General features: G+C 39.7%; 2 protein-coding genes across 2 annotated transcripts; one reads left to right on the top strand and one right to left on the bottom strand.

The window, feature by feature from the left end:
- Positions 1-5262, top strand: LOC137293805 (uncharacterized). The gene is made up of 6 exons (XM_067824554.1): positions 1-219; positions 876-945; positions 2114-2177; positions 3540-3661; positions 4453-4477; positions 4633-5262. The coding sequence occupies exons 1-6, from the start codon at positions 111-113 to the stop codon at positions 4702-4704; spliced, it is 462 nt and encodes a 153-aa protein (XP_067680655.1). The 5' UTR covers positions 1-110; the 3' UTR covers positions 4705-5262.
- Positions 5263-9387: 4125 nt separating this feature from the next.
- On the bottom strand, positions 9388-23883 carry LOC137294625 (fibrinogen-like protein 1). The gene is made up of 3 exons (XM_067825684.1): positions 23810-23883; positions 21187-21283; positions 9388-9982 (listed from the first exon to the last, which is right to left on the bottom strand). Exons 1-3 carry the CDS (start codon positions 23843-23845, stop codon positions 9477-9479), a joined length of 639 nt encoding a protein of 212 aa, XP_067681785.1. The 5' UTR covers positions 23846-23883; the 3' UTR covers positions 9388-9476.
- Between the last annotated feature and the right edge of the window lie 583 nt (positions 23884-24466).

Raw genomic sequence — 24466 nt, 5'->3', positions numbered from 1 at the left:
AATCACAAGGTGGCAGGTTTCGTTTACTAACAAAGCTGAGCCATGTGACAAGAGTTGGGTTACAGGTTATATAAGACAAGTTGCCCTGCACCTCCCCTGACTCCACCGACATGACCAAGTGTGTGTTGTATCTTTTTGCCTGTGTCGCAGTTGCGACGGCTCATTTATGCATGATAAGCCCCCCACAGCGAGGGTCCATGCTCGGCATCAACAAGAAGGGTGAGTTATATGTGGTCATATGCTGTGAGACTACTTTAGCACTATTGTTGTTATATTGCAACAATCATTTTGTGGTAAGAATTGCGCGCGCACTCCCACTGCCATAAAAAAAAAGAATTACAAACTTACATGCATACCTCACCCTAAATATACATTCAATAAACCAGGACAATTATAGAAACAAGCAGTGAACTTATTATGTTATTTCGATGTTGGAATATTACACCGGGGAATGACAAATTTAATATGTAAACAGAGGGTGGTTCTGGCGGAACTCTTTCCTTTTTATACATATTCTTAGGTGAGTCCTCTATACGTAAAATGATTTACTTCAGTTTTGAGTGGCGATATTTTTAAATAGTCGTACATCGGGTAATATTGGATTCCCCACATGGGTACAGTACCTGAAGCCCCGCCTTAACACTGCTTGAACCAGTGCATTAGACCAGTAGGTTAAACCATATACACTCACTAATAATATTACATGGTAATCCATGTGTGAACTGAAATCTTTTACATGAACACTTCTTCTGGGTTTTTCATAAGCTATTTTAACTAATGAAGATAATATGTTTTCATTCAAGTGGGAATTGAAGTGGGGACATGAGGTAAGTGATACCTTCCAGCCTTCTGGATGTATTGTGTCTGTGTTGCAGGAGCTGATGACTGCATATTGCTTGCTGGACCGTGTGGGGGGCGGGCAATGGGTCCAGCAGTGGCTCTCAGGTATGGGACATTGTGTGTTTATCACCTTTTTCACTCATTAATTATACTTCTATCTTCATTATTATGATAACAAGTGAGAACATTTTAAAATTCATCTGCTAGTGGTACAAAATATTAGAAGTGAGAAAGACCCAAGTCATTTTATGTCAATATATTTTTATCTCATAATCCTAATTAATTTATTCTTATATTTTTCTGTATTTTGAAAAGTACAAAATCTGTTTTCAGTAAATGACTTGTATGATTGTAATATCTTGATATTTTGTAGACTCGTTATGTAAATCATTTTTACACCCACACTTTAAGTGTGACCTAGTATGTATGCATGTGTTATTTGTCTCGTCAAACGTGAGTGAAAAAAACCCAGTGGAATGAAAGTGGCTACTACTGATGAATCAAAACAGAATAATTTAGTTAGATAACAAGAAGCAATCAATCAATGTAGTTCATCTTTTGAAGAAAGGATATTGTATTTACAAAGGGATTTTACGACAGAAAGTGGGTGTATTCAGTTTAGTTTTGTACATCTGCATACACTAACACTACGTGTTGACTAGCTGAAAGTAGTTTATCAATCAGTTAACTCATGGATTGATGTTGTTTTTAGTTTGTTTAAGTCAAGGGATACTTCCTCTTCTCCACTTCCATGGGCGTGTTGCCACATCAGACCCAAGTCAGTAATGTTGAGTATTTACTCCAGACATGAGAAATTCTAAATGGTAACCTTTGTCATTTAACATGAATGATGAAAGGTCTTCCCAATAATTTCACCTTTAAGTGAAACTGCATTAATTTCCTTTTCCCCAAACCAAACAACACACCCTTCAGTGACTGGTAAACAGGTTCTTCCATTATTTATAGGTAAAAAACCATTTCCCAATCTGCCTACAGTAATTTTTGTAGGCAAACTGGGATGTTGGCAAATTGGGATTGTAGACAGAATAGGATGTAACCAAGAAAGCCAGGGTGAAGTGACAAACCATCTGGTGTAATTAGATTGTTGGTGCAAAACATTAACCGGTCTTGATCAGGATAAGCAGCTTGATTACTTTTAACAGGACAAGGTAAATATTATATTTCTGACACATTTGTGATATGTTTTCATTCCAGTTTTCAAGTTGGTATTTTCTGACATTTAGTTTACTGATTCGGACCAACTTACTTTCAGCAAAGGCCAAAACTTCACAGTGACCTTTCAAAAGAACCTTGACCACTGGGTTAAAGCAACACCAGTAAGTGTTAATGACAGGTGCCCTTTCACCTTCACCCGTATGAGCCTTGCTGTCTTCATATTTCTGTATTTTGGAGAAACTATGGCCTATACATTTATTGTATAGTATATTGATGTATGGTTGTATAGTATATTGATGTATGGTTGTATAGTAAATTGATGTATGGTTGTATAGTATATTGATGTATGGTTGTATAGTATATTGATGTATGATTGTATAGTATATTGATGTATGGTTGTATAGTATATTGATGTATGATTGTATAGTAAATTGATCTATGGGTAGAGTAAATTGATGTATGGTTGGATAGTATATTGATGTATGGTTGTATAGTATATTGATGTATGGTTGTATAGTAAATTGATCTATGGGTAGAGTAAATTGATGTATGGTTGGATAGTATATTGATGTATGATTGTATAGTATATTGATGTATGGTTGGATAGTATATTGATGTATGGTTGTATAGTATATTGATGTATGGGTAGAGTAAATTGATGTATGGTTGGATAGTATATTGATGTATGATTGTATAGTATATTGATGTATGGTTGTATAGTATATTGATGTATGGTTGTATAGTAAATTGATGTATTGCTGTATAGTATATTGATGTATGGTTGTATAGTATATTGATGTATGGTTGTGTAGTATATTGATGTATGGTTGTATAGTAAATTGATGTATTGCTGTATAGTATATTGATGTATGGTTGTATAGTATATTGATGTATGGTTGTATAGTATATTGATGTATGGTTGTATAGTAAATTGATCTATGGTTGGATAGTATATTGATGTATGATTGTATAGTATATTGATGTATGGTTGTGTAATAAATTGATGTATGGTTGTATGGTATATTGATGTATGGTTGTATAGTATATTGATGTATGATTGTCTAGTATTAAGCTCAATATTATTCGTTACACATCTATTCTGAGTCTAACAAACCCTAGTAGAAAGTTGCCTCAACTAAATCTTTCAACTGACCAATCAGAACACAGGTTACCATAGCAAGAAACTTGACATTTGCACATACCTTTTGAACATTTAGACCTTAGTTTCTTTAGACTGTATAGTAATGTTGATGTGTGATTGTATAGTATACTGATGTGTGATTGTACAGTATATTGCTGTATGATTGTATGGCATATGGTAAATTGGTATTTGATCGTATGATATGTTTATGTATGGTTGTATATCAACATACAAACACTTTTTTAGCAAATTGTGTTGGAACAAAACATATTTAGCCAGATTGCAAACACCTGGCTTTCATGGCTGATCCAACTTGCCAGCCAGTGTCCACCACTGATTCCCTACCGGTATCTCCAGTTATCATGGAGTTGTGATCTTCCAGGGCCACTTCTCTGTCATGTTTGGTGTGGAGACAATGAACCTGACTGAGCTGGTGAGAATACCTGACATGGGCCAGCCCTCACTCTCACTTTTCTCTGTGAACATCACTATACCAGTTGTCAGGTATGTAAATCTGCATCCACCGGGCCAAGGCCCACTGTAGACCAGCTAGTGCACCAATGTCTGGGATTGAAAAGTCTCTGGTAGAATGTTGTCAGTACTGAACTCAGTAAATCATTCCGGAATATTTTATATGATGACAGAGAATGATGGTGATATTCTTGTATATTCCTATACATTCCTCATACATGTGTAACTGGCACTCTATGAAATGCACACAAGGTTGTAACAGCACCGCCTGTGTCTAATCTCTGTACATGAACAAGTGTATGTGTAGCAGGGCATGGAGTCATCACACAGATGACATCCTTACCTTGTGAGCTTGCTGAGAGGGTTATAACCTCTTTGGTCATGTGGACAAGGCATCCGACTTTGAAAGAAAGAAAGAAATTTTGTGGAAGCTAAATTAGAAAGATGTAACTATATATTAAAAGAGATGATAATCAGAGTGCTCTTTTAGTTTTCTAAAATCATTATCAGGAATAAATATGGGACTTAATGCATATTTTTTATCTTTGTCATATAAATAGACGTTTTGGAGGTTTTGGTGTATAATGCAGTCACTTTATGAATGGCATCGGAATATCAAACCAATGATGTAGTGCCAGTGATTTGCAACCATTACCCTTTACCCATGTGCTCACCAACATGTACTCATTGTATTATATGGGTTAAATACAGATGAATGATCTCCAAGAACACAAACTGAAGGCTACAGGTCACTATGTTGAGTACAGAAGTGTTGTTATCTTATAAATAATGTTCTCTGCTAACTTTCTTTTCACACATTTCAGGCCCGGTAAAGGTTATATTCTTCAGGTATGTATTAGCCTTGTGTCATGTCATTGCTCATCTGTACGGGTGTATAAGTGTAAGCACATATCCCCGACCCAACCTTCGGTAACTAACTGTGTGTATATGTCAAAACTGATCAAGTAGATACAGTGATAACTGTATACCTACCTGTATTTCAGACGCAGTATGTGACAATGAACCCAAAAGCTCCTCCAACCTTCTACCAATGTGGTGACATCGTTGTCATGTAGACTGGGATTTTCCCTGTTCAGCATTTGCTCAAGGAATGTTCAGGCACTACTTCGTTGCTTGATATGAGATACATTCTCCACATCTGTGTTACATGTAAATATTGAAAATATAAGAGCGCTCGATCACGATACACTCTACGGAACATTCTTAATTGTTTCAAATGGATTCTACCTCTTCACCAACGCACAATAAGTCTTTTCATTCGTGTATGTATATATAGTATATCCACATGTTTTCTACAATTGTTGGCTGGAGTGCAGTTTACTGGGCGTGCTACCTGGGAACTGCTGAGCACTTGCTAATGAGCGCGCTGCTGTATCCTTAGCCCTTGGGCACCTTCTAGATCCTTATCCCTTGGGCACCCCCTTCTAGATCTTTAGCCTTTGGGCACCCCCTTCTAGATTCTTAGGGTTAGTGAATAAAGGTTATGGCTGGCTTACCTTTGGTGCGAGTATATCCATCCGAAAAAAAATTGGAAAATTTGCGCCCAGTAAAGTGCACCACTCCCAAATTGTTTTTGTATTTCTATGAGGAATCATTAAATAATATATATTTTCTGTATTTTGAGTTGTTATTATTCAGTTTGTTTTCAGTTTATTGTTGTATTCGGGGACTTGTGTTGGAATAACACAAGTTGGTCACAAATGGGTCATCGGTATCTCCTGCAAGAACATAATACTCTTCATGAATATATCTTCTAGTTATGATTATGTCAAATGTTTTGGTGTGTAAATGTATATGTCAAAGAGGAAGAGATTATTTAAAGGGATTTTAGTTCTGTTCCAGAAAGGAGCGCTACCACCAATGTCAGTTCACAGGCAAACTGTAGCGCTAATGGGATTGCGCAGCATAGAGAATATGACAAGTCTACTATATGCTCGAGCGAAGCGAGCAAAGTTTGTCAACGTACGTTCCTCGTTTCGGATCGAAAAATATTTTTCATGTCAAACGAAAATATCTCCAACATCAAAGGTACACTCCCGCCCACACTCCCATTTCCTCACATGGCTGTGGCTCTCACATGTCATACCCCGTGTTTAGTAATTAGTCTCGTGAAATATGTTTTATTCAACATTTTAAGCGACTCCAGTGGTTTTCAGATCGTTCTTCGCCACCATTACCCCTGCCAGCTTCCAGATGAACTTAGTGACGGAAAAAGAAAAAGCAGAAATTGCCTAATATTGCCTAATTTTTTCGTGAACCTGTTGGAGTATATTTGCCTTATCTGCCGTCGCTATTGTTAGAATTTTCGTAACAATTATTCTACATAAAACACTTAAGGCGTAAGGGGTGAATGATGCAGGGTAGATAACTGTTAGTATTCCATATAGAATAATACTCTCCCGTTCCTTCACTCCGTTGATCTGGAAGCTGGAAGGGGAAGGCGTGGAAGGAGGCGAAGAACGGTATGATATACCACGAGTTGTGCTTAAATGTTGAATAAAACATATTTCACGTGGTTAATGACTAAACATGGGGTTTGAAATGCGAGAGCACAACCTGGTGAAGAAATGGGAGTGTACCTTTGATCGTGGCGATATATTGTTTTGACATGAAAAATATCAGGCCCTCCTAAGTAATGGAAGGAATTATGTCAAATTTGAAGGAATTGCATCTCAAATGTAAACAAACGCAGTCCACTCGCGAAACAACTGTGGCGATAGGTAGTTAAGCGGTAATAACAGAATCCTCCATATGTGTTCCAGAGATGGTAGGATATCCTGAAAGCACCCGAAACAGGATATGTACCGTATACAGTGTTCTTCTCACGGAATTACCATGTGCATGTATTACCATTTCCCCAAGTCAACAATTACTCCTATATCTACTCCTATCCACTCAATTACCTCCCCTTTAGATTTAACTGTAACTCTCATATTGTAACACCCAAGGCATGAAGTGCTAGGTTAGGAAATCCGTGTGATATCTGGCATATTACTTACACAACAGCATAACTCAAAAAGTGTAGACTGCTTTCTATCCAGATTCCAATTTTGCTCGTATTATAAAAGACGGTATGGAAATATGATAAACTTTAATGAATATTGATAACACCAGTAATGAATTCTATATCCAAAAAATCATTTACATCATATTATTATCCCCGGTACTTTATCACCCGTTATGCAGCTATACCGGTTAAAGGAACTACAAGCATGAAATAACGCTTATTATAAGTAAACGATTTATTCTGGTATGCCTTGGCATTTTGAAATATACCATGTTTCCTTTATCAATCTGGACACTACTTTTAAATTGGGTAAATATTTGAGAACGGCTTTTCATGGTTATATCTTTCAATAAACCAGACTCATATTTGTTGTTTGCGTGACTGAATGCGTTACACCGAACGGATTTGTGCTTACATCGTTGTTTTTACTTTATTCTGTATGTACGTGAGGTAGAGTACAGCTAGATCTGAGATGTGAAATATTTTCACACAAATACAGATTTGATATAAGTGAGTGAGTGAGTTTAGTTTTACGCCGCACTCAGCAATATTCCAGCTATATGGCGGCGGTCTGAAAATAATCGAGTCTAGACCAGACAATCCAGTGATCAACAACATTAGCATCGATCTGCGCAATTGGGAACCGATGACATGTGTCAACCAAGTCAGCGAGCCTGACCACCCGATCCCGTTAGTCGCCTCTTACGACAAGCTGAGTCGCCTTTTATGGCAAGCATGGGTTGCTGAAGGCCTATTCTACCCCGGGACCTTCACGGGTTGATATAAGTGACCTACCGAGAACGATATCAGCGTTCTAAAACACAGAACGAGACAAGCAAGAAAGGCTGGACCTGACACACATATCTTACACGTAATACTAGGAAATACAATATGTACATGATGTATACATTACTTCCAGAGCATAAAAGTTTTGTTTTTGAATAACTGTCATGATTTTAATATCTTTCGTTTTGCTTCATGCAGCTTTTCGCAACTTTGAAACATCCACCAAAACTGTTTAATACACATATATAATATCTCACTCTGCCTCTTGTAATGTTCTTTCAGCACGCACACACTGCAGCGGCACCGCACACGCATTTTTGCAAAGTCCTCAACCAGTCCAGGTTCACACCATTACCGGAGGACAAATGACACAACACGTTTTCTCGTTTAAAAAAAGTAACCGGAAACATGAAAGTATTTTACGTCTGTTTCGACAGGGTTTACAGACAAGCGGTAACTTACCTCGTTCGTGAAATATTGAGTGGATGTTCCAGTGAATGTTTGAACAGTATTTCATAAAATGAGAGAGTAATACCACACCATCAGCTACCAACACACAAAAATCTTAGCCATGAACATTACCACCTGGCGTAAACTGAAATAAATGGAAGCCACTCACATCAAACGTGCTAGATCTGAGCTGAATAGGACCAGGGTGTCTGCCTTCCCACAACCTGGTGCATTAACTGATTTCGTTGAACAATGGTGTTTACCTAAATATGCTGTGTATCACAGTCGAATATTATTGCACATCCCAATTTCCATTACTGTATACGTTACTGGCTTCATGTATGGTCATTCACTCTATGTAAACATGTTGTACAAACATCATGTACTGTATACCCTAGTTTAACTTCATTCCCTCGCTAATCTACTGTAGATACAACTCTGTGTCTTCTTGTAATACCTTTGTAAAACCGACTCTGTGACCTCTCGTACATACTATATATAACTCTGTAACTATTCACCTGATGAAAGGGAAGGCATTATCCCAGAAACGCCGTGTATAAATAAATAAACATTTAGCGCCTTATATCTTGAGAAGGCTGCTTTGTAATAGGCTAATATTGAATTCTTTTTTGTCATTTCACTGTTTTTGTCAAAGTTTGACTAAGGTTGTTCTTAGGTGACCCGTAACTCAGATCCTGTTTTGCGGTAGCGAGGATGATCTAATTTTATAATACGACAGAATGAAACCCGAGGCGTTCAGGCGACAGAGAACTTTGGGCATATATGCCTGTGGGAACATTTTATGTTTAAAAGTTCTAGTTTCGAATTTTGATAGTTTGCGTATTTTAGGTTGGGGCTTTTGCTGAGCACCAATGTGAAACATTGGAGCCAGTTCCACACAATGGTGTACCATTGCATTATGTTAACGTTCAAACGAGAACTGGAGGTGAATGGTCTGCGAGTTCCATGTTGCATTAATCCCTACAATGTCCATCAATGCCATCATTTCGTGTAAACAATAGATATTATCATAGTAGAGGCTGTCCCTAATTTAAAAAAAAAAGAAAGTGAAAAACTCAACCTGAAAATAAAGACGTATTCATCTTGTCGTTCAGCCTGACATCAGCCATCGCCCTGGTTTGGCAGATGTATATCATAGATTTCGAGGGAAGACATTAAACAGTTTTCAGTCTTATGGAAACGTATTCTGATACGACATCTATCTGCGTTAAGATCAACTGCAGACACTATCAACAGGTCTAGGCACCTAGAGGAATGACAAAAGATCTTGAACTTTGAGTAAACCCAGACTGGACACAAACATTTCTTCGATGTGTGCCCTTTTTAGGTATCCGGCTTCCAGATGTTTTTTATTGCTCGCACCTTTACATTTTTAAAGTCAGACTATACGAAAATCTTGTTTTTATTTGTCTGAAATCACACTGATAACCACATTATCATTCTGTGGGGTACCTTGACCCCAAGGTCATGTGTCCAGGACACCTCTGACGAAACATTAGTTCGTTTCTCGTCCAGTGGACGAAGCAGGCGACCATTGGGGTTACATTCTGCGCATGCGTCAAATCAAAATCCGCTTTCGTATCTGGCTGCACAACCTCCGGCATCATTGTCGTTGTCCCTGTCATATGTGCTGAACGCAGAACCGTTTAGCGGAGTTAAACAATCTCCTAATGACACCCTGCTGTTGCCACGTGTTTGCGAAAAGTGCATACGATAACCGTCGGCCTCTCCTGAAAGATAGAAGTTGTAGTAGAACTGTTGCTTGAATGAATAATCAGCAAATTTCATTTCAACCTTCAGTGTAAGGATCCGAGGTTTACAAATGTGATACATTTTCTCGAGCCCCAGCCAGTGATCTTTGTTGATCAACCCGAAACCGTCACGATATTCAGCCCAACTCCGGTTGAAGTCGAGAGTGGCAATTGGTGTCTCCATGCGGTATTGGATAATTGTTCTTCCCCCGTGTGCCATGACACATCTCACCGTAAACGGCGTAGATGAAGACGTTGGCTGGATGCTGTAGTAGCCGTCGGGGTAGCCAAATCCAGAAATATACCCTTCACTGCAATCTGAAATAACACCAGCTATAACAACAGCCTGGACAGGAGGGAAGAACTACTTATGATACAATACGTCCTGGTATTTATGACGGCACGACCTAGGTCAAACATGATTAATTTACATTAAAATTTAAAACCTTGAAATACTACATGTATGCAGTTAACTAATTTGGGGAACAGCTTGAGTATGTGAAGCATTATCTATTCAAATAATCCGTATAATTTCTTAATGTTTCAATGGTTCAGTGTCAAAGGAGTGGTGATTCCGGGGTCAAAAGCAATGGGCAGTTGATATATTCGATAACCGGCAGTGCGATGGGGTATATTTTATAACCGACAGTGCGATGGGGTATATTTTGTAACCGACAGTGTGATGGGGTATATTTGATAACCGACAGTGTGATTGATATCATGAGCAATAAGAGTCTAACCATCCGATCCCAGTCACCTATGAATAGCATGGGCCCAAGGTTAGTAATCGCTAATTTCCCTTTAAGGGGCGATTCCCAGCAACGATAAATAGAAATTCCCTGAGTCTTCTATTTGTCGGTCAGCTTTTTAAGACAAATTCTTTTTTGTCTTAAGTTAACCCTATGGGCCGTGTAGATTTTACAAACATCTGGCCGGTCTCAAATATATGTAGACAGCAAATGTTCACACGTGTCCAAGTCCCAAGTCTTCGGCGTGACGAGCGAACGCTTTAGCCACTAGTCCACCGCCCCTATGACGCGTATGACTCACACTAGATGAGGAATCTCACTGGTCTCCATAAATTCACTATTCGTGGCTCATAACCCTACACCCCAAACTCATCATAAACTTAGACAACAACGGATGTCAGTTTGGGCTACTGGTTACTTTGCAGTCATGAATGAAATACATGTATGATTTCGTGTGATTGACACGAATGGCTTTGGCATCATTAGTATAACGGTCAAATCTACTCCCAGGCCACCCAGAGCCATATCGTTACACATGTATATGATTGGCGGACTCAGAGGGGCGTTCGGGGGATCGAACTCCTTAACTCCCCGCTGCCTAGACCCCCCCCCCCCCCCCCCTACACACACACACTCACACACTCTCTCTCCATCACACACACACACACTGTTTCGAGAGTGTATTTTCTGTAAATTGTATTATTAATTCAGTAATGCCAAAAAATATTATTTGGGTCACAATGTTTAAAGTTTTGCGTGATTGTTGTAATGGGTCTCATTTCGTATCAATAAATGTTCATCACTTTTCGTATTTTGGCAGCAGGCTTTAAGGTAGCGCTTTAGAGTTTAAACTTACCTCCTCTTGACGAAATGTTTTGACTAGTTGTGCCTACTTCCGGGAGACTACTACAAGCTTCTACGTTGATGGCGATAGTCGCAAAGTGCTCGAAAGTTCTTGAATCAATGACTATGGATATAAAGGCTAGTTGGTGTGCTAAGACCGGACACAGAAAGATTAACTGGACTATATCAACCTGCCTCCGTCAACGCTTGACCTTCATAACCACCAAGACTTGAGTTGACATTATATTTGTGACCCATTACTTTAGATTTGATTCAGTTGCATTGTACATGAAACCTCTTTTGTGAATCTTTTGTATCTTGTCTTGCCTTTGCCTTTTTGCTGAACACAAATTATGGAAAATATCAGACTTCTAAGTGTTTTACTGGTTCTGAGGGGATTTCTTACACCTTTTGTCAAGGCAAATTATTCACCGTAACCACCCGCCACCCGTTAATACAAATGCGAATTTGTGCCTACTGCTTCATTGCAATAGATAGGACGTTTCGGTAACCATACTGACACCGTTACCAAACATGCGTGCTTCTATATGCCACTCAAGGAAGATGCCCTGTAAACGTCGTTTCCAATCACCACACAAAGTGGCCGGAACTATTCCGAGAGCAATTGTATATCTACAAATCAAGTGATGGACTGGTCCCAGCGAGTCCTTCGACCAATTATGCACCGTGCAACGTGGACCCTACCGTTGAGGCCACCAGCACTATACAATGCTTCAATACATCGGGCACAGTTTGCAAAATGTTTACGCATGCCTGTACAACAGGAAGGTTATAAAGGGCCCTATTCAAGGATGTAGAGGGAGCGTAGTGTAAACCTTCAATGCAATATAAAAGCAGTGACAAATACATCGTTATCGGAGTTTGATCGGCCACCTTGACAACATCAATGTGGAGACACGATCAGTCCTTCAGAATATATAAATATATCCGAACCAAAATTAGTGGCCATGTTCAATAACCGATTTACTACACAGAAGAGTAACACGTGGTCGATGTATTCTGTTTACGTGACTGGGAGTTCATGGAACCATAAACAGAGTTGAGTCTTTAAGACACGCAACGGAGCCATACTTTTGGAGCTGGGAGGAGAGACAGTTATGTACACTTTGTATTGCAGCCTGAGTTTATGTAAGAGTGTAGCAAGGTGTACAAACCATAAACGTCGTGGATTCTTATTACTTTTGGTTTAGTTTCCTTCCTTAACATTCGTCCCGTTTTTTCGCCGATTGCATGGGCGCAACCAGGTCATTTTCGACAGTAAGCAAGACCAATTCTCCAAAGGCGTGAAGGGCCCGACAGGTGGTTTTTGAACATTAACAGGAAAAGATTACTTGTGAGTTTTTTATGTTTTTGTTTTTTTCACTTTTTCAATTTTAACATAAGACGACCTATATTTATGATGAAGATACAACGGTGGGGTAGCCCAGTGGATAAAGCGTTCGCTCGTCACACCGAAGACCCGTGTTCGACTTCCCACATGGGTACAACGTGTGAGGCCTATTTCTTATGTCTTAATATTGGTGGGTTTGGCCTTCGGGTTTGGCGCAAGTCGATATCCGGGACAAAAAAAACCCCTAAGAAATCTTTTAGCCTAGTATATATAAGGTGGTTCTCTCTACTTGAAGTGGTTCAGCAATGAGGGATCCTGTGCCCGTTCATTAACACACGTTACCCCCCTGAGTCATGTGAAAAGTGCATAACATATTACACCAACTTTCGATGGAGGGTGTTTGAGCCAATGGTGTCCCCCCCAAATCTCTGGGTTAAGACCCCTTAAATAGGAATTCGTGGAAATTGAAAATCACTATTAAATTCTATTGCCGCATTTTTGCTCCAAAATGTTTCCAGTAATTTTTCGGAAGTATTTAGGTTTCTTAACATGATTCCTTTCCTTCAAAAGATTTAATAGAATGTGCCATTGGAAACTCGGAAACTGATTGTATGGGTGTGTCTGTTATGCTGGAATCATGTTAGGTAAAGCATAGGTGGTTCTAAACACTTTCTCCCATTACAAAAGAATCGATTGCTCTATAATGCACCACTTACTTTTCTTGCGTACCAATTCCAGTGCTGTTTATAACTCGATAATAGGAGCTCAGAAATCGATCAAAAATCGATTGAAATTGTAACCCCCACCAATAAACTCATCTAAGCAACGAATGTGACGCAAAACTGTACAAGTGAAAGAAAAATAAGAAACACGCTCCCTGAAGTTTATTTCGATGTTTCTTGTTTTATGGATATCGATAAGTGCACAGGGCCATGTACCGCTAAAATGCATGGACGTTGTATACTGTCACATACGGGGACTTAATACAGTACGAAGACCCCGTCACAGCTAGTATGTAACGTGATTGACCGACCATTTGATCACTCGAACAGCACTTCTAACTTAGGAGTAATTAATTCAGAATATCATACAAAAAAGACTAAAGTTGCTTCTAGAACACTAATCAGTTTATCGTGTAACCAATGGAATGTCAGGTGATTTAACTAGTATTTCAATCTTCTCTGACGATCTGTATTCAGAACCATATACAACGTGAAAAGTGGTGTAAGGGTCGCCAGGAGGTTTTGGTGGTGAGAAGGTGGAGGAAAGGTTAAGGAAAATTCACTGGTTAATCCAAGTCACGTGATCAGATTGGATGACTTGTGCGTAAACAGCACGTCACAGGCCAGGAAAGGGGAATGAAGGTGAGTGTTTTAATGCTGCCATGTAGAAAACCCTTCATGACTTGAGAAAACAAAAGTAAAGTACATGTATGATGAATACATTATAAAGCGCACTGTCATGAATACATAGTCTAGTTTAATCGGGTGCTCGCGAGTATAAGGTAGTCATTTCACCCTGCACTGACTACAGCACTGAATGCAGCCGGAATGAAAGGTGGTTCACACAGAAAACACTAAATGACTTGATGAAACAAAAGTAAAGAGTAATATATAAATTTATGTATAGCATACTGTCATGAGTATATAGACAGTCTAGTTCAAAAGGGTGCTTAGTCATTTCAGCCTGCTTTGACTATTAGACGCTGAATACAGCCATTTTCGATAATGTATATAAAGTACAATACACTGAATTGTTTTCGCCAATGTCAGTTCTGTCAGTTCTGAAATGAAGTGAACACCTTCGCCATCAGTAGTATCAGGGAGACTATGTTGTAGATTATCCTCGGTTGAATTAGTTTTGTGGAGGTGTCCAGCGCTCGCACGTCCAAGTGTTTTAACAATCACCAGATATACACTAGCTGGTAGGTTATTTCCTACTTTCAAGTGAGCTGAAATCGAATTGTTGTTTGTTAACGAATTCACTCTAGGGGGGACCCCTTTCAAATAACATGCCAAAACATGAATCTCAATAACCTATTCAAAGGCCTAATTTTCAGTCGATCTCCTGTGAAAGTGAAAATAGACATCACAAACAACTCTGGTTACACTTCATTCCAATGCCTTGTTTCACAAGAAAATGTTAAAAACGCATTTTAACTTTAAACTTTATTAACACCGTATTTCTATCATTTATGGCGAGGTGTAGGCATCACATCTTGACTAAGAAATCACAGACTGACCCTGTATGATGACGCCATAACATGATTCACAATGCATCTGGCTCACTGGTTACATGTGTTTTTTTCGCGTTTATTCAATGTAGTTCTGTAATGCACAATGAAATTGTTAAAGTGTCAATTTATACCAGACGGCCAACGTTTTCTTGCGGCAGAGCCTCGTTTTGAGATTTCCACGATTTCCAGATTTCCGTTTGTCAAAGCTTGCTGTGCGACAGAGCATGATATACGGCGTGTCTGCATGGATTAGAATGAGCGCAGTGGTGTTGCAGTACACAAGTGCTTAGACGTTTCAAATCATACTGATTAATAATCATGCATCCACTTTAAAGAATTAGTCTAAACAAAACTGGACTGGTTATCGCACTAACTTGTGCAACAGGACGGAACCCAGTAAACAGGAAACGAGACTGTTCTGTTATCAATGTTTTGACTTGCCAAAAGGCCTAACACCTCTATCACACTTGAGCCGTAATGAGTCGAAATGCTGTCTGAATTTCTGAGATTCCTGGAAATTCGAAGTGAATTCTAAAACTTCTTACAGTAATGCATTCCAACTGTTCGGGTCAATTCTTGTAACATGCTGTAAATGTTTTAAACATGTTCAAAACTTTCGAAGAACATTCAAAGTGGAAAAGGTTGGCAACGTACTTCCCTCGCTTCGGATCGAAAAATATGTCAAAATGAAATATCACCACCATCAAAGGTACACTCCCATGTCCTCATTTGGTTGTGCACTCACGTTTCCTACCCCATGTTTCATAATTACTCAAGTGAAGACTGGTCATATTCTCTACGCTACGCAACTCCATGGAGCATGTGTGAGACAAGGTCAATCGACGTCCACGCCGTCTTCCTTATCCGCAAGATGACGTCCTTGACCTTGCAACAGAACTTGAGAGAATGTGGCGTGACATCCCACAAGCCTTCCTTGCACATTTAATTGGCTCTGCGTGTCATCGATGCACTGCTGTTCTCACTGCCGATGGTGGACATACCCGTTATTGAGCTTGTGACATGGTCGTTTGATTCCTGTCCCGCTCGTGGACTCGGGACGTCATTATGATTGACTTTTCAGTTGAAATTCTCCCAACTTGTTATGGTCTCATGATCCCCTCCAATTAAGTTTATATGTATAGTCTGGTTCATAATTATTGAGAATTTTTCTTCTTACTTTGAGCTATCCTAACACCTCAACTGATTCACTGATACTTAAAACTAAGTAATGGTATAAGGGAGGTAACTCATCTTGGCCTACTCAGTATAGTACAATTAGAGTTACCTCCCCTGAATTTGTAGCAGACGTCATTTTCCTCAGCACTGTCAATAATGTCTGCTGAAGATAAAAGAAGGTTGATTTTTGAGTTGTGTAATCAAGGAATTGATGATGTAAATACATTGGCAGAGAGAACAGGAACTCCTCTTTCTACTGTGTAAAGGATTAGGAAGAATTTTAAAGAGGGAAAGGATTTTGGGCACCAGAAAGGAGCAGGGAGACCCATAAAATTGGACTTCTCAGATCGCGTCCGGCTGGGACTTTTAGCGTCTTAAAAGCAAAGGGCAAGCATCTCCAACATCAGGTATGAAATGATAGAAAGGGGATCAACAGTTGCATCAAAATCTACAGTTAGAAGAAATTTGATTGATCTTGGATGGGAGAAAAAGACTGGAATTCCTTCTCCTCTCATGAAACAAGAACATAAAGACAGGCGTGTTGAGTGGTGTTTGGCACATGCAAACTTTGACTGGGAAAATGTGATTTTTACTGATGAAAGCTCAATATGGGTATATCCCAATAATGTGAAAATATGGACAAAGTCTGCGTCAGCACCGTTGTATCGACGACCTAAATACAGCCCAAAGTTTCATGTATGGGGAGGGATATCCTTATTAGGAACGATCCCGCTGTGTGTGTTTGAGGGAAATCTGACAAGTCAACGCTACACTAACATATTAGATCATTTTCTCCTTCCACGTGCACATGTGTTTTATCGAAATGACTGGATTTTGCAGCAAGATTATGATCCTAAACACACCGCAAAACATGCCAAGCAGTGGTTTCAGGAGAAAAATGTGACTGCATTACCATTTCCTGCATATAGTCCTGACTTAAATCCCATTGAGAACATTTGGGGGATGATGAAGGAATGTGTGAATCAAAAGGGGTTGACAAAAATTGAAGACATGAAGAGAGAAGTGGTCCGATACTGGGACAGCATAACTCACGAGACACTAACCTCTCTGATAGGAAGTATGCCTACCCGTCTTAGACTGTGCCGTGAGGCTCAAGGAGACTTGATAAAATATTAAATTGTTACCTACACAACATGAAAAGGTCAGTTCACTTTCACAATACATTCAATTTTATCTGATTTGTTCTCGTTTAATAATATGAAATGCTTTAGCTATTCTCAATAATTTTGAACCATACTGTATTTTTGACATTGTTATTATACTTATCAACTGGGATGATATTTTGACAATGCACAGTTCCTTTTTGTGGGTAGTATAGTAAATTTCCCCACATTGTTTATAACGTTATGAAATTCAGATCATCTCCCCAGAATGCTGATTTCGATCAGCTAACTATAAGCAGTCAAAAGTATTCTTCAAATGCCTTCTATTTGGAAATCACAAAAGTTTCCTACCATCCACTGCTTGAAACTTTATGTCAAAACTTCATTAATTGACCAGATCAAACAATCATAGTACGCAGATGCTCAAATGCATCTAAAAGAAAATATTATCATTTATGTAAAACTCACCTTAGAACCCTGTCTTTTAGACCTCCCACCAAATGTTCGTATCTGGTTAACAAAATTAAGAACTTCTAATCATATATTACCAATTGAAACGGGATGATGGTTTAATGTGGATCTAGGAAACAAAACATGTACTGTGTGTGAAAATAATGTTATTTGTTATGATTTCATATTAGTTTATCATGAACACAACTTGATGCTGAACGTAAGGAGATACTCTTATTTTTGTAGTAACCCACCTGTGGACAAATGTATGTCACTCAATCAGATTATAGCCCACTAGTATTGAAACTATCCCTTTTCGCTAAAACTGCTATAAGTCTTTTATACAACTGTAATCAATATATCTCATCACATGTTACTGTAATGTAAATGACTGTGTGTTCTCTATGTCATGTTGTATGATTTACGGAAATAAACTTCTGTTCTGTCGTTATTCAGTGGAGGAGGTATATTTGGAGCGTGCATCTGCTTCCAATGTCTCTGTAGATTATCTTTTCATGTGAACCTCTTCCCACAGTCCAGACAGATAATCACTCCCACCATGATCCTATACAAGTGTTCAGATTACAGGGGTTCAAGCTTTCTTTTATACTGTTGACGTTTCAAGTCGGTTTTCACTCGTTTCAAAGCAGCCCGATTCACTACAGCTTGCATCTCTGACGTTTCAAGTCGGTTTTCACTCGTTTCAAAGCAGCCCGATTCACTACAGCTTGCATCTCTGACGTTTCAAGTCGGTTTTCACTCGTTTCAAAGCAGCCCGATTCACTACAGCTTGCATCTCTGACGTTTCAAGTCAGTGTTCACTCGTTTCAAAGCAGCCCGATTCACTACAGCTTGCATCTCTGACGATTCAAGTCGGTTTTCACTCGTTTCAAAGCAGCCCGATTCACTACAGCTTGCATCTCTGACGTTTCAAGTCGGTTTTCACTCGTTTCAAAGCAGCCCGATTCACTACAGCTTGCATCTCTGACGTTTCAAGTCGGTGTTCACTCGTTTCAAAGCAGCCCGATTCACTACAGCTTGCATCTCTGACGTTTCAAGTCGGTTTTCACTCGTTTCAAAGCAGCCCGATTCACTACAGCTTGCATCTCTGACGTTTCAAGTCGGTGTTCACTCGTTTCAAAGCAGCCCGATTCACTACAGCTTGCATCTCTGACGTTTCAAGTCGGTGTTCACTCGTTTCAAAGCAGCCCGATTCACTACAGCTTGCATCTCTGACGTTTCAAGTCGGTTTTCACTCGTTTCAAAGCAGCCCGATTCACTACAGCTTGCATCTCTGACGTTTCAAGTCGGTGTTCACTCGTTTCAAAGCAGCCCGATTCACTACAGCTTGCATCTCTGACGTTTCAAGTCGGTGTTCACTCGTTTCAAAGCAGCCCGATTCACTACAGCTTGCATCTCTGACGTTTCAAGTCGGTGTTCACTCGTTTCAAAGCAGCCCGATTCACTACAGCTTGCATCTCTGACGTTTCAAGTCGGTGTTCGCTCGTTTCAAAGCAGCCCGATTCACTACAGCTTGCATCTCTGACGTATCTTGCATTTTCATAGGTTAGAGTGTTGGCTTCTGTTCCCTCTGGGCTGTCACTGTTTTCATTTTACCTGTTACCTGTCTTCTACGGTGGCTTTCTGGGGTACTTGTGTGTTTTTTTTCTCCGTAGTGATTTTCTCAACGTGGTTTTATATGTCTCTTGGGTCAAGTCTCATCTTTGGCTCTCTCTCCTTGTTGTTCACGTCCAATCTGTTTGCTGGTGAGAGTGAAACTGTTTGTAAGGCTACATTACCGTAGAGTTTATGCTGTCTTACAGTTGCAGGAGGGAATCTTAGAGGGCGCTCTTTTTTTCACAGCACACCTTTGGCTATGCGTTAAAAATGCGATTTATATTTTAATCTGGTATTGCAATACACACATGTAAATAATCCTTGATGATCTTCACCACTGGTGTCCAGAGGCAGCAGTGTCAAAGGACATTGGCGCATGCAAACACCACCCATCACCCACCCCAAAAATAGAACTAAAACTGTATACATATTTTAGTTTACACAGTTTAAAGTCAAACTGTACAATTTATAAGGTTCCATGCAAAAGGAAAAGCTAGCATGAAATATAATTTCAACCTTTAGCGCCTTCTTTACATCTTGTTAACAATAGTTTCAAATCGTATGCTCTGCCGAGCGCGGGCTCTTTGAAATTCAACTGCATTCAGTGTTTTATAGTCTATGCAAGATGAAATGACTAACTTGCTCTTGCGCACACCCTTTTGAACTAGACTGTTTGTCTATTCATGACAGTATGCTATAGTTTAATTCATTCATTACACTTTACTTTTCTTTTGTCAAGTCATGAAGGGTTTTCTACATGGCCTCATTAAAACACCCACCTTACATTCCTCATTCCTTGCCTGTGACTTGCTGTTTTAGTGAGGGCTTTCCGCCAGGCAGACATTTGAATAAACTAGACCTGCAGAGAGTTGCGCAAAGCCGACTTGCAGGTGTCGTGTGAAGTAATTAACTCCAACTAAAGTCGTTTTGACAGTTCAGGGCTCGTCTCAGCTGACGAGTTCACCACTTGAATGAGTACTAGCTCATGGTAAATTAACGAGTTCACCAGATATTAAGAAATCTAAACCGTGTAGCGAGTCATACTGCCGGGAAAACATTCAATAAAGCTTGACGAAGACGTGTTAAAAATGAATTCTCTTTATGAATAACGTGTTTATAGACATGAATCTTATTCCAAAGTAATAATGATCTCTCAAACCACTTTTCATGTAACAATGGCGTCAGACAGGGTGAAAATCTGGCATCATTGTTATTTCCCATTTTTATAAATGATGTTGAATCTCAGTAACTTATTTCAGACTGTAATGGTGTAAATGCCAACTAAAACGATGACGAAGTTTTAGTGAAATTTGTTAAGTTGGTAGTTTTACTATATGCACATGATACAACAGAAAGTAACGAATCGTCAAAGGGACTACAAGATGGTTTGGACTCATTTACGGGCTATAGACTAAAGTGAATGTAAACAAAACTTAAAAAGCAATATTTGGGAAAGAACCATCAAAAACCACAAAAATTTCTGAAATGGTTGATAGTTATATCTACTTCGGTATAACGTTCTTTAGAAAGTTAGGCTTACCTATAGACTGTGTTTTGTTAGCATTTGACTTAATGGTAATATTTATCTTGACACATGGTGGAGAAGTCTGATCTTTCGAAACCTTGAGATATTTTAGAAAGTTCATTTAAAAATATACTGATGGCACACGTTAAGTTGCTAAGAAGCAAGTTTCTGAGCTTGCCAACTTTAGCTACAATTATGTACCACTTCAAAGAACAATAGATATAAAAGATAATCCCTGACAAGTGTCAACCACGTCAGCGAGTCTAACCACCCGATCCCGTATAGACGCCTTTAATGGCAAGTATGGTTGCTGAAGGCCTATTCTACCCTGGACCTTCGCGGGTCTATAAAGGAGTGAGTGAGTGAGATAATATCTGACGTCACACCGAGGCAATATTGCAGTCATATCGTGGCGATAAAGGAGAGACAATGGCAAGACTGTTACACTTACCTCTCATCAAACGTTCGCACTTCGTACCCACGTAGCCATTGACGCACTGGCAACTCGAGTCAGGTTGTAGAATACCGCCATTTTCACATTCACTGGTCTAACAAACAGAGAATACAGAGCAAATGACCGAGTTTACCAATGACAATCACGGCCCATCACGAATGGAATGCCGTTTAAGACGATATATTCTTTTATACTTATGCCTGAGCATCCATATCATGTATACATATATTTTTCTCTCTGTTGTGCGATCCTATTTGCGCTACAGTTTGACTTTGCACGACACAAAGCTCCTTCGCTGCAGTGACCTTCGACTAAACGGGACACAGAGATGGGGAAAATGTGCACGCGATTCAGGGGAAACTTTCCAGTTTTTGACGACTGCAGCGGGATTCTGAACATTTATCAAAACGTCACCAACCATTGAATCTCAAGGAGGATGAAGATTTTTATGGATAGACAACTTCTTTCTTGCAGTGGATGCGACGTCTCGGTGTAGATTCTAACACCGTTATCGAACAAAAGATGGCACTTGAAGAAGACATGGAATCAAGTTTTCTACTTAGCTCTTTGCGACTGAATGAATAATTTCCACAATGTGTACATGAAAAATGATGAAAAATATTGCAACAACTATAGTTAGTGATTCGCTTTTCGCCATTTTATGTTCATATCATACTTATGTTTGTTTGTATGATATCGTTGTCCATTGTCTTTCTAAACACGATCTCATCTCATAAACAATGGAGACGTTTTCAACATAACACAAGACCTTTGTCTCGGACAGCGTCACGTCACGTTGGCAAGGCAGCCACATTTGGCAGACCCATCTAAGGAAGTAATTCTAGACTGCTCAGGCCATTCCTGGCCTAGGCCTAGTCAATTCCAGGACTGTACGGAACCGACTGAGGAAGTACAACATCCGGACCCAGCGCCATGCAATACGTCACCCACGTGTTTCAGACATAGCCATAGCAGGATCTACTGCACAATAGACGAGGTCTGGAAGGCTCAGATATAGCAGGATCTACTGCACAATAGACGAGGTCTGGAAGGCTCAGATGGCATGGTATACAGACGGGGAGGTGAACGGTGCGTTGTCCGACGTAGAGTTATGGTTTGGGGGTCTCATGGTGGGACTCAACTTGTCATTGTCAGTGGCAATCTTACAGGTCTGATGAGATCATTGGGCCTCAAGTGATGTCGTTCATTCATCACACATTAATAAGATAACGCATGCCCACGTGTCACCCGTACTGTGACAGATTCCCCGAGACAGAACATTCTGAATTTCAGTTAGTCCCCTAGCCTTCTGGTTCTCCCCCTTAGGTTGTAAGTAATGATTTCGTGTAAATATGTATCTTCATGACGTAGTTTAAACATTCATAGACATGTCTGTAGAACCAAGTTGATGATATTCCCAAGCACAGCCCCAAACTGTACAACAAATATTTATCATTTGAACACCAAGAATGTGGTCCTACACTATCTAAAGTTACAGCGAGTGGGTGAGTGTCTCTAGTTTAACCGTCTGTCGCGTATAGCAATAGTCCTGCAATATTACGGGGCTTGGACACCACAAATAGGTTTCACATATTGTACACATCTGGGGAATAGAACCCGGGTCTTCTGCGTCACGAGCGAGCGCTTTAAGCACTAGGCTACCTCACCGCATCCTTAAGTTTATAACACTTAATACAGATCGACATAAGAGAAAATTTGTCACTCTGAATGCTACTGGTGGGACGATTTCACTGGTCTCGGTCATTTATCGTACGAAACTGAACCGATTTTTTTACGATATCGATGTAGATGAGGCTTAGTTCAACTTCTTTGCTATGTTTGCATGATTTATCACAGAGAAGAAAATTTGCGGATAACAACTTCTTTTATTAGTGAGTGCAACGTTTCAATACAGATTATTTAACCGTTCTCAAGTATAAACCTCTATACTTGACAACGGTACAAGAATCTGTATCGTACTTCCCGTACTGTATCGTGCTTCGATATTGTACTTCCCAACCTAAAAAATGCCATTCAAAGCAGTCTCTTTGTTTTGCCTGCACAAGCAGATCAAAATAAAAGGGGACACAATGGGTGCCCATTTGTTTCCCGTCCCGACTTTCACTCCAGGTTGGCTCTGTCATTAGCAGGTTTAGTGACAGGTGCCACACAGAAAGAGAGTTTCCTTCAGGATGCTGTGTCACAAATCAAATGTTTTGACAGAATGAACTCTCTCCTTTAGAGTTATGTAACATTTCAAATCCTTAGGGGATTTGAGAATCCTCACTGTGTAATTTCACTCAAACAATTCCAGAGAATTTAAAGGGAGTCCTCACTCGTGATCGCATCTGCGGTTATGGGTAATTTTTGTGACAGTGATTTGGTTTAATATTTGTGTTATCCATCAATAATACTTCTCTCTTTGTACAGATATAGTGGAGCGTTTGGATCAAGTACAATACACAAAGATGGACACAAGTATAGTCAAAGGCAGGAAGTCTGAGGCAGACCCTATAAAATATACCTGGGACAATTTTGACCGGGAAAACTATGAAAGGCAACATAAAGAGAAACAGTACACGCATATATATAACTCCATAAGTCAGAAGTACTCTCGTACCTTTGCGTAGAACATCATTTCTGTACTGGGCTCCATCTTTGAACAATCACCGTAATGAGATGTCAGACGGCAAATCCTCGAAGACGATCCATTTTGAAACGACTTGCAGGAATCGCTCTCAGAACATCTACTCCCACAGGCCAACTTACTTACATCCCGAATTGTCAAGGATATGTACTCACTCTTCATGATATGTCCAGGACACGAGGTCAGAACTCGGTAATTGTCCGTGTGTATCGCACACACTGGTGCCAGGAGAATAACTAATATATAGCACAAAATATACATCGCTTGTGATCGTCCGCGTGTCACGTGTATAACCATATCAACCGGAGAGGTGTGCAGTCCACGTTGTCTTGTGTACCGGCAATATCAGTTTAACAAACAGTTTTTGCGATGTGTTCTTTTCGGGTATCGTGTCCATTGTGTCGTCGGTACATAGTCGGCCAGTTTCCTTCAGTTACACTCAATAATCAACTTGTACAATACTTACTTATACATCTTCTATGGCGAACTGATGTAAGTAATTAACAAGTTCTTTGATGTCAGGTAGGAGTATTTGTTGCCTTGACAGAACAAGATTCAGATATAGGCGGTGGAGATATTTCTAAATACAAGCAACGATGTTGATGCTGATGCTGTCACCTCGCATGTAGT

The sequence above is a fragment of the Haliotis asinina genome, chromosome 8 (assembly GCF_037392515.1).
Source record: "Haliotis asinina isolate JCU_RB_2024 chromosome 8, JCU_Hal_asi_v2, whole genome shotgun sequence".
NCBI classification, from domain to species: Eukaryota; Metazoa; Mollusca; class Gastropoda; order Lepetellida; family Haliotidae; genus Haliotis; species Haliotis asinina.
This window is presented reverse-complemented; position numbering and strand designations above follow the sequence as displayed.

What these genes read in the sequence shown, in the direction of transcription:
- LOC137294625 (XM_067825684.1), bottom strand. Translation starts at nt 23,845, where the DNA reads ATGGAGCCCAGTACAGAAATGATGTTCTACGCAAAG. An exon ending in AAATGATGTTCTACGCAAAG is followed by an intron (nt 21,284 to 23,809) that starts GTACGAGAGTAC and finishes TCTGTTTGTTAG; the next exon opens with ACCAGTGAATGTGAAAATGG. An exon ending in GTGCGAACGTTTGATGAGAG is followed by an intron (nt 9,983 to 21,186) that starts GTAAGTGTAACA and finishes GTGTTATTTCAG; the next exon opens with ATTGCAGTGAAGGGTATATT.
- LOC137293805 (XM_067824554.1), top strand. Translation starts at nt 111, where the DNA reads ATGACCAAGTGTGTGTTGTATCTTTTTGCCTGTGTCGCAGTTGCGACG. An exon ending in GGTCCAGCAGTGGCTCTCAG is followed by an intron (nt 946 to 2,113) that starts GTATGGGACATT and finishes ACTTACTTTCAG; the next exon opens with CAAAGGCCAAAACTTCACAG. An exon ending in ACTGGGTTAAAGCAACACCA is followed by an intron (nt 2,178 to 3,539) that starts GTAAGTGTTAAT and finishes GTGATCTTCCAG; the next exon opens with GGCCACTTCTCTGTCATGTT.